This window comes from Lampetra planeri, chromosome 2 (genome assembly GCF_965212315.1).
Source record: "Lampetra planeri chromosome 2, kcLamPlan1.2.h2, whole genome shotgun sequence".
In the NCBI taxonomy this organism is placed as follows: domain Eukaryota; kingdom Metazoa; phylum Chordata; class Hyperoartia; order Petromyzontiformes; family Petromyzontidae; genus Lampetra; species Lampetra planeri.
This window is the reverse complement of record NC_136108.1, coordinates 2750183-2759846: the sequence shown is the minus strand read 5'-3', so window position 1 is coordinate 2759846 and position 9664 is coordinate 2750183. Positions and strand designations below refer to the sequence as shown.

The following is a 9664-nucleotide window of genomic DNA, read 5'->3' as shown; positions in this document are numbered from 1 at the left end:
TAAATACATTTCAAAAGGTTTTAATCAAAATAATGACGTCATTAATTGAACTAATCCACACACAGCTGAAGTCACTGGTATAAAAACACATTCACCGATTAAAAAAAAAATTGCGCATTTGAACAGAGCAGGCAACATTCTGATGCAGGAAAGCTGATGTGTAGTTATTTGCTGATAACTGGACTATTTTTTGGGCCCTCAATGAATTTCTCATATTGGTGTGACATTGTTTTGCACAGTTCGGCTTTATTTCGAGGATATATAGCAAAGAGATACAAAAAAAAACATTTAAAAAAAAGTAAAGCATTTAATATTTATTTTATCTGTAAAAAAAAAGCTTGGTACATTCAACAATGTTTCATTTTAATTTTAGTACCGGTACGTTAAATATTATACTCTGGTTCTTTTGGTAAAGTCACGTAGAAAAAAAAGAACTGCTCCAACTCCCTTCCCCCCCCGTGCCTATATAAAGCCACAACAGCAGATCATCACTTCTTTCCAGATCATTATTTCTCACCTGACGACGGACGCTTGTGTTGCGACCGAAACGTGTTCTTTTATTCTTTTTTCTATCTACGTGACTTTACCGAAAGAACCAGATAGTATGGATTCCTGCACTCACGAAAGCTTCAAATCACGTAAAATATTGATAAAAAGTATTATCTTGTGTGCTCCAGCGCTGAAACATTGTTTTGTTAACTAAATATCAGAGCAAGTTGTTAAATGTAAAGATTATTGTAAAACATCAAGCAGGTATTTTTTTTTAAAAAATAGCCAAGGTCTAATGGGGTTATGCAATGCCTCTCCTACTTTATTCATAGTGCAAGTTATACAACATAACCAACGCTTATTAATTCATGCAATTATAAACATTGCGTGTTTTACAAAATCCTGTGTAACGCTACTAACAATGTCTAATCGTATAACCACTATGATAATACATTATAAAACTGCTACGCCTCGGTTTAGTATCCTAAAACAGGACAAAATGTTTTTTGTACGATTTTTCACAATTTTTGTTTTAAAGCCATCGGATAAAAAAAGCAGCCCCTTTGGTTAAGTCGCTCAACACTGTGATCCTCACCGTCAAATGGAAAGTTACGAAGCAAGTCTGCCAGTTCTCCATTTCTCCCTGTATAAGATTTAACTGTCCGTACCTTTATCCCGCAGCGCGACGGCGATGTTACCACATGTCACCACATCACTGCCGGCTCGTCCACACTGCAACTCGTGACCCCCTCGGTGTGGCGTCGACGCGTAACAACATCTCGTAGATAGAAAAAATAATAAGGGAACACGACGTTTCGGGCACAACACAAGCATCCGTCATCAGGTGTTGAGTGACTTAGACGAACGCTTGTGGTGTTGCGACCGAAACGTCGTGTTCTTTATGATTTTCTATCTACGTGACTTTTACCGAAAGAACCAGAGAGTATGGGGATTCCTGCAGTCACGAAAGCTTCAAATGAAGATTCGTAACAACATCGTCGGCACCGACCGCCCCTTGTTCCCTTGCTCACGCGCTCGACTAAAGGGTGCAGCGCTGACTGCCCTCCTCCTCGATGCGGAAGGGCAGTCGCTTGCTGGTGCCCTGCTCGCTGTTATTGTCCCCACCGGGCCAGAGGGTGACGTCTCCTGCCAACTCGCTCGCGGCCAGCTCCGGTGGACGCTGCCACTCGGGACGTACGACGATGTAGACGACGCAGCCTCCGAACGCCAGCAGGAGCATGCCCAGCGTGTTGACGAACACCCCTTCTGCCGGCAGTTCGGAATACGCCTTCGTGTTGTTTCCAGGCTTCCTGTGAGACACGGTGGGGGGTTGGGGGGGGGGATCACAATTCATCTATTTTGTATCCTCTGTTGTAATAAACGTTGTTTGTCTGTTTCGACCCGAGTCTGTCAGCCAACAGCATGTATCTGAGTAGATTGAATCGTGCAGAGAAGAGTAAGGGGTCATTCGGACCAGAAGGGACTCGTGACCTATGGATATTAAAGCGCTATGTACAACCTATATTCATAGTTTTTTTTCCATCTCAGTTAACTCTATTTGCTGAAAAAAAACGAATATGTTTTGTATTGTCAATGTTACGTACTCGCGATGGAGGTCAAGCCAAAATGTAATGTTTCACCTATATGTAAAGAGCATTATGTAATGTCTGGTCCACACGTTTTTAACGTGACCTCGCCGTTGCTGCCAAGGCTGTTGATGTGCAGCCTTAGCTGTTAGAGTTCTTGTTCAAGTGCCACTGGGACAGCCCTCACCTGATAAAACGTAGCTTTTCACTGATTTTCTATTTTAAGCGTTGCCATGCACTGAAGCTGAGCCTCTAACCAATGATCAGTTGAGCAGCAGCCAAAAACGTTACTTATTTTTTTACTTGACTAAACTGAAAAACAGTGTACCAGTAAGAGACCAATAAACCCTTTGCAAACACTTACATTGCAATGACCCGTAACACTGTGTCGTGTGCGTGTGTTAAGGATACCAACTCACAGAGAAAAAATGAGCTTCTCTGTGATGCCCGTGAGAGCAGCAGCCAGGAATGCGATGAAGATGAATAGGCCCAGGTAGGCGTGGATTGGTTTGGAAAATGCCCTGAGAGAGGCAGGCGACCCAGGGAACAGGAAAATGGCGAGACCCAGAGCCCACTGCAAGATAAGACACATTTTACAGATCATCAAGGTCATCAAGATCGATAATTATAACCACCATCATCCATCACCTTTGTCAAGCAGATATTAAGGATGCATCTCTCCTATTGGGAATGTAGTCTTTGTTGATACAGTGTGTTTTCACAAATTATGCTGTAACTAAAGCCCATTGCTACAAATGACTGTGTGCTATTTTACATCTACAACACTACGCGTTAAAGAGAAGGTGCATGCCTTTCGGCAATGTGACGTTTCCACAATTTACCATGGAGCTGTTTTGACTTGAACCAGCATTTACTTTGTTATTAATGCAGATATGGTGCTACATTATAGAAGCCACAAAATGGAATTTGGAATTACGAATATGCGGAATGACTAAGAAGCATGGTGAAAAACTCATCAAGCGGAGTGAAGAAAATCACGAAATATGGTGACTACAAAGACGAGGAAATTTGAGGTAGATGTGGGCTATCAAGGACAATACCTGAGATGAAAGTGAGATGTAATGATAGGCATGAAAGGATGCTTGCAAATGGATTGATCAAATAATGAAATCGGCACAAATATAAGTTAGACTGTAGCTATTCATAGACATTCAGTAATTATCAACATTCATGCCATAGAGCATTGGTGCAGCTGATTATGATGATGTGAAGATTGTGCTTGTGATGGAGTAGTGATTGTTACAGTTTTCAACGTACATTTGTCTTCTGAAGTATTTCGTTAGCAGTATGAATGCATTTGCATATTTCCAAAGAGCCCTTTTTGCTTTTCACCGTGTGTTCAAGTTTTTGGACAACCCTTTTTTACAATTGGCCGGTTTGCAAAAGGGTTTAATAACAATGCAACTTTATGAGAAGAAGTTTTCCCATTTGTTTTGGCAACAGAAAAAATGGGAAAACCTATTCTCATATTTTGGTACTGGCAAAGGAGATCCCATGAAATACAACTTCATGTTCCTTTTGGAACATCTCTAAGAGAGTCGCCATGCCCCCACCCACAGTTAACAAATGAAAGGATGGACGCACCTAATCGTTGGAAAATGCTTGAGCAGAAACAAAAGCATGCCATCCCACCCCATATGTGTACCTGCATACAGAAGAGCAGAACAGCGGTGAGTCCCACCCAGCTATGGAGGCTGTACATGTTGGGAATGTTCTTGACGTTGTGGAAGTCGAACACGGCCACGAGCGCCACCACGACGAGCAGGAACGAGAAGGTCTGCAGGCCCGCGTGGACGCACTTCAGCAGCATCTTACTGCTGCCCAGTGTCCAGGGGATTCTGTAGAGGACCATCGCTGCGGGGCATAAACAACAGTGGTGTCAGTGAAGGCAACATTGTACATGCAACAACCCTTCTCAATCCACCGCTGGATTAAGGGGCCTCCCCACGCCATGCGGATCTTCGGGGTTATCCGATCATATTTCACCGCACTGGTCAGTGAGGGCTTCATCTTCTTGGTTCTTTCGGTAAAGTCACGTAGAAGGGAAGTAATAAAATAATAAAAATAAAACATAATAAAATAATTCTCACGACGTTTCGGCCACAACGCAAGCAGCCGTCCTCAGGTGAAGAACAGGTCTGTCAGAAAGACACCTGAGGACGGCTGCTTGCGTTGTGGCGAAACGTCGTGAGAATTATTTTATTATGTTTTATTTTTATTATTTTATTTTTCCCTTCTACGTGACTTTACCGAAAGAACCAAGAAGATGAATCCCTGCAGTCACGAAAGCTTTACATCGAAAAATCAGTGAGGGCTTGTGAATGTGTAGAGCACTGACGTGGGAGCATAGAAGTACAATGCAATGGCTTTTGCTGCACTGCCCCCTTGCAGTCCATAAACGGAGTTCCACGGCTGCCTTCAAACTCATGCCATTCCACGGTGGTCACCCATCCAGGCTCCTCGCTGCTTAGCTTCTGAGGTCTGATGAGATGTATTTGCATTCCCGGTGATTTTATCATAGGCCGTAGGGGTATCATTAAACTCCACAATCACAGTTGGTAGCAGGGCCAGTGCTAGGTAGGTACTGGGGTGAGCCTTGTACCGCCAAATGTGCCTTTGCCCCCCCCCACCCAAGTTCACTTTGCCTCGTGATTAACCACTGTTACGGTGGCCCATGCGAGAGGAACTGGAGCAGGGTGTGCTAGGTCTTATGAAGAATGATTTTTTTTGTATGAATGTCATCCTGCAAACCTCCACACATGCCCACCATGGCGTTGGGGACGCACATCGTGCTGAGATTAGGACAGTCCCACGTGTTTGCGAATGTTTCAAATTGCAATGCTATCTAGCACTCAGGTTCAGTGAAAAAAGGTATAAAGGTTAACAATTTAACATGGCAGTTCCAACTTATGGATAATTTATCATTCTTTAATAATGGTCAATATCTTTACGGAGACCTTGTAAAATATATTTGTGTTATTCAGAAGAGCCCTCTTCAGGTTAGTTATCAAACATTCATTGCTTTTTCTTTCTAATGAAATACTGAGGATCACACCATTCCTGAATTTACCCTTCCATTTACGTTTCATAAACGTACCTCCAAATCTATAAATGCCAGGTCTAAAATTCTAATTTTATTTTCAATATATTCCATATTTTGAAGTATTGTTTGTAGTATTTGCATTTCAATCATATGCACCAGAATGATTTATCCCTCTAAAGAAAATTACCTCTCTGACACCAACAATTTAAACGTGGGGTTTTCCTGCTTTATTAAGAACACATTACAGTGTTCATATCCTTCCAACGGAATTCGGAGCATTTAAAAAAATGTAATCTTATAACTATTGGCGGATTGTCTTTCACTAAAGTCCCTGCCTTGTACGCATTCAAAATAAAAGTACTGTACATGATCCTCAATTCATCAGCCTCACAGAATGCACAATTCCAACAACACTGGTTTGATACAAACTCTGGTTTCAACATGCAGTGTCTCGTCAGCAGTCAGGCTCGCTTAAACGCCTGTAGTGAACTTCGCAATGTTTACACGCAAGGACCCTGTTAGAAACGAGTCCTAGTTGGACGAAAAACTATGCAACATAATTGACCATTGAGCGTCGTGTTGTGGATGCATTTATGTTGTTGATTGTAATGTTTTCTCCACAGTGACGGCCAGCGGCTACATTTGAGCAAAACGCCTGGCTTCCGTTCGCCTTGTAGAGCCGTCTGGGTGCTCCTGACTCGAGCGCAAAGGGCAACACACAACACATGCCCACTGGCTCCATCCAGCCCAGCGGGAGCTGCATCAATATTAAACACACATCCTGGGGCGTGCTGCGAGGGGCGCGGAGGTGTGGTGATGGGGTGGTTGAGTTGGGAAAACGTCAGCAACTCGCCCAGCTTCGAGTCGCGCCGTTGGACTCTGTGATGAATATTTTACAGCCTCCATTGTCAATTGTGAAACGTAATTGGCAATGTGGCAATTAATCTCATGCAGGACGCCATACAGGGGTCTATCTAAGAGAAGTGGCTGGCTCGGTGCCTCGGGCAACTGGTACCAAAGTCATGGCAACGTCGCGACACCGCTGAAAATTGGAGTTTGACTCCAAATACCTGTACTGTATAAAGCCACCTTTGACTAAATCGCTTTCCCGAGGCCATCATCAATTTCTCTGCACTATGAGTCACTGCCTCCCTCTATGAAATAAATATGTCCTACTTGTTGACTGTACAGCGTCTTGATTTGCGGTCGCATTTACACGCTAAAGACTGTACATCCACATCACAAAAAACAAATTTTCTCAAATCAGTATTTCATCATCAGCCATGATCAATCCACTGCTGGATGAAGGCCTCCACCCACCAAGCCGACTGCATCCCTCTCAGTGAGTCGCGGTGTCACAATCCATCTCGCATCTTGCACACGAGATCATTCCCATCTCCGGCGATGAACAACCCTCTCTCGTGCGTAGTTGCCTCCTTTGCCTCCCACTCCGTCATTAGCCTCGACCGCCTGTCAAACCATCCCTTCTAGCCAGGCGTCCTACCAAAGCTCGCTTAGCCCGTATTAACAGACGCCTGGCTAGCGCGGAGGAGTAGGCCAAATACAATTTTAAAAATAGCTAACGGAGGCCCCCTTCTTCCAGCAATGGCACGGGCAAGCAGCTTGCAGGGCTGCCCCTTTACAACGTCGTAGTCGTCTCCATCACCTGCTAATCACGAACCCAGGTGGGGGGTCGGCCACCTTGCGGCGCCTGATGAGTGTGGAGGGCCACCATCACAACGCATTGTGGCTCTTGAAATATTGACGGGGGCGGGCGAAGGTGTTAATTATTGTTTTACCCAATTCGAAACAAAAAAAATCTCTCTCCTTTGTTATTTTGGTTGTCGACCCACCCACCCCCGCTGGATCTCACCCAACTTATCCACCCTACACACACAGACATCGTGGTGGTGGTGGGTGGTTAGAGTCGTATTATTTGGGTCTTTCGGTAAAGTCACGCAGACAGGTTCAAAGAAAATAACAAAAAAATGCTAAATTAATATAATTTTGTTGTAATTTTCTTTGAACCTACCTACAAATATTTATTTCCAATTTTTGTGTTATTTTCATTGAACCTATCTTTACCGAAAGACCCACATTATATAAATTCCTGCAAGTCACGAAAGCTCGAAGCTCAATCAGATTTGGTGACTGTCGTGTTTGGGTCTGACCGAGGCCGTTGAGAACCACGGGTCCCAGGATCATGAGCAGCGGGTGCCAGTTGAAGTGCTGTGCGCCTCCGTCCCACGCCACTCCGCCCCTCCAGCCCCACTGCCACGCGGCCACCAACGCAGCGGCCAGGAGCCCGAGCACCGCCGATGTGCCCAGCGCAGCGCGCAGCACCACCCCGTCCCGCATCGCTCCACAGAACCACCGCCCCCTCGAGCTCTCCTCTCGCGCTCTCGGAGATCTCCTCTTGTCCGTTCCACGTGGAGCGGTCGTCTCGTCGGTGGGTTGTCCGCCCGACCACTTGAGACGTCTCCTCGCCTCGCCGTCCCTCTCTCTCTGCTACTTCGTCTTCCCGTCCGCGTGTCTTCTCCTGTCCCTCTGTGTTGTTAATCTTCACCTTGGATTTCTCGCCGCCTTCTTGTTTGCAGCTCTGTCGCTCACTGCCCCTTGTCCCCGATACAGTAATTTCCCCAATCTGTCTCGCAGTCCGTCTACCACTCCAGTTGGCTCTCTCTCTCTCTCTCTTTTTCGTGTTACCCGTCTGTCTCTGTCGGCCTCTGTTCCCCCGCGTATCTGAATGTCCGTCTGGCACTTTGTTACCTCGATCGGTGCGTAGCCTCGGTGAAGTTTACCACTCAAGTCTCCCGCGCAGTGAGTCCGTGTCTCTCTCTCGTCTCTGTGCCTCCATCCGTCGGGACTCCCGTCCAATCGTCTACCCGCAACCCTCCCTCGTCTGTCAAGAACCCCCGGGGCACCTCCGTGTCCCCCTTATTCTGTTTGTGCGGCTCGCGGGCCTCAAAGGTGACCTGGAAACTGATCCGCGAGCCCGCTAACCCGGCCCTCCACCCCAGAAGGAGCCCTCTCTCTCTCGCTTGGCATCGCTCCAGCTTCCGTTATAAATAGTGGCTGCTTTTGGCCAGGAGACATTAAGAGTGGGGGGTTTTGCAGCGATTTGATTCGCCTCTGGGTATGTGGGCGATTTAAACTGCCTTTGGGAAGAATTAAGGCCCCTTTTGGAAGGGTAGCTGAAGGTGACACCGACAAGTTGAAGTTTTGCTGTTGTGAATTCCAATAATAATAATAATTGCATCTATCCATGAGAGCCTCTCTGCGTCTCAAGAAAGTGAGGCTCGGTGCGTTTCGTTTACCATGAATCACCCTGAATGCACCCCATATCCCGGAATTTCGGAGGCTAAGCCTGGCCGGTATTATTGACTGTGTCACAACGCCCCGTATCCGCATATTTCCAGATGTGCCTGAGATGTTTGGAAATATTTGGCAAAATTCCTTTTTAAGGAGGGGGATACTACGGGGATAGTGTCCGGGCAAATATGAACCCACTTGCTGTGCTGCCATCTCCTGCCAGCTCGCAGTTGGGCGGTTGTTGGCAGGTGATAACACGAACGTGATCCACCAACACAAATTGCTTCTAAAGCGGCGTCACGTGGTGACGAGAATGACAACACAAACTCGTGACGCGACTGTCGGAAGCACGTTGGCAATGTTTGTTCTAAAAAAAGTGGTGGGGGCGGGGCATACTGGCCTCCGTCATAGGACCGTGGAATTCGCACGACCGGATATGAGACAATACTCGTGAAATGTCTGAGCAATTATTTTAGCAACGGTCCAAACCTGCACTACACTCCTGCACAATGGTCGGTGTTTTAAATCGCAGATCTCCTTTCTTTCCAGCAGATGGCAATGCAGGATTAATATATTTAATTGTGCAGCCACGGTCAATCCACTGCATTTTAACACGTAGGCTTTCGCGATCAATATCATCCACAATATAGGTTTTTTGGGTTAGATCGTGTAATTATATAAATATGTTCTGTTTACGTGACAACCCTCACTAATTAGCTGTGTCGGGTGGTGGCGGGTTTAACGACACAATGATATATTTTCGCGATGTATCCCAAAAAACCTGTATTACGGACAAATTCCCTTTGCGTGAAAAAATATATAATGGAACTCCTTGAACAGCTCCGTGGTATGCCCTCCATTCTCAGCGCAGCTGGATTCGTAACCCAAGTTGTCCAGCTTTTTCGAGTTCTTCAGTATTAAGTGTGAAGTGTTCTTTACAAAGGGAATTGTCAAAAAAGAGCATGTCCCAGCTTCAGATCGGCCACGTCATACCAGACCCTATCCCAAGCCATCCACTGAATTCATGATTCAAATATTCCCGAATTGCGAAGGAATTTTGATTTAAAGCTTTCGTGACTGCAAGGATTCATATTCTTGGTTTTTTCGGTAAAGTCACGTAGAAGGGAAACAATAAAATAAAAACAATTCTCACGACGTTTCGACTGCAACACAAGCAATCGTCATCAGGTGTGAAAAACACAGCAATAAAATT

General features: G+C 45.5%; 1 protein-coding gene across 1 annotated transcript; it reads right to left on the bottom strand.

Moving 5' to 3' along the window:
* Window positions 1-4: 4 nt before the first annotated feature.
* LOC144724733 (plasma membrane ascorbate-dependent reductase CYBRD1-like) lies at window positions 5-8173 on the bottom strand. Its single transcript, XM_078604092.1, has 4 exons — window positions 7311-8173; window positions 3742-3950; window positions 2495-2649; window positions 5-1799 (listed from the first exon to the last, which is right to left on the bottom strand). The coding sequence occupies exons 1-4, from the start codon at window positions 7495-7497 to the stop codon at window positions 1529-1531; spliced, it is 822 nt and encodes a 273-aa protein (XP_078460218.1). The 5' UTR covers window positions 7498-8173; the 3' UTR covers window positions 5-1528.
* Window positions 8174-9664: the final 1491 nt, after the last annotated feature.

What these genes read in the sequence shown, in the direction of transcription:
- LOC144724733 (XM_078604092.1), bottom strand. Translation starts at nt 7,497, where the DNA reads ATGCGGGACGGGGTGGTGCTGCGCGCTGCGCTGGGCACATCGGCGGTG. An exon ending in CGTGGTTCTCAACGGCCTCG is followed by an intron (nt 3,951 to 7,310) that starts GTCAGACCCAAA and finishes TATGCCCCGCAG; the next exon opens with CGATGGTCCTCTACAGAATC. An exon ending in TTCTGCTCTTCTGTATGCAG is followed by an intron (nt 2,650 to 3,741) that starts GTACACATATGG and finishes CTTATCTTGCAG; the next exon opens with TGGGCTCTGGGTCTCGCCAT.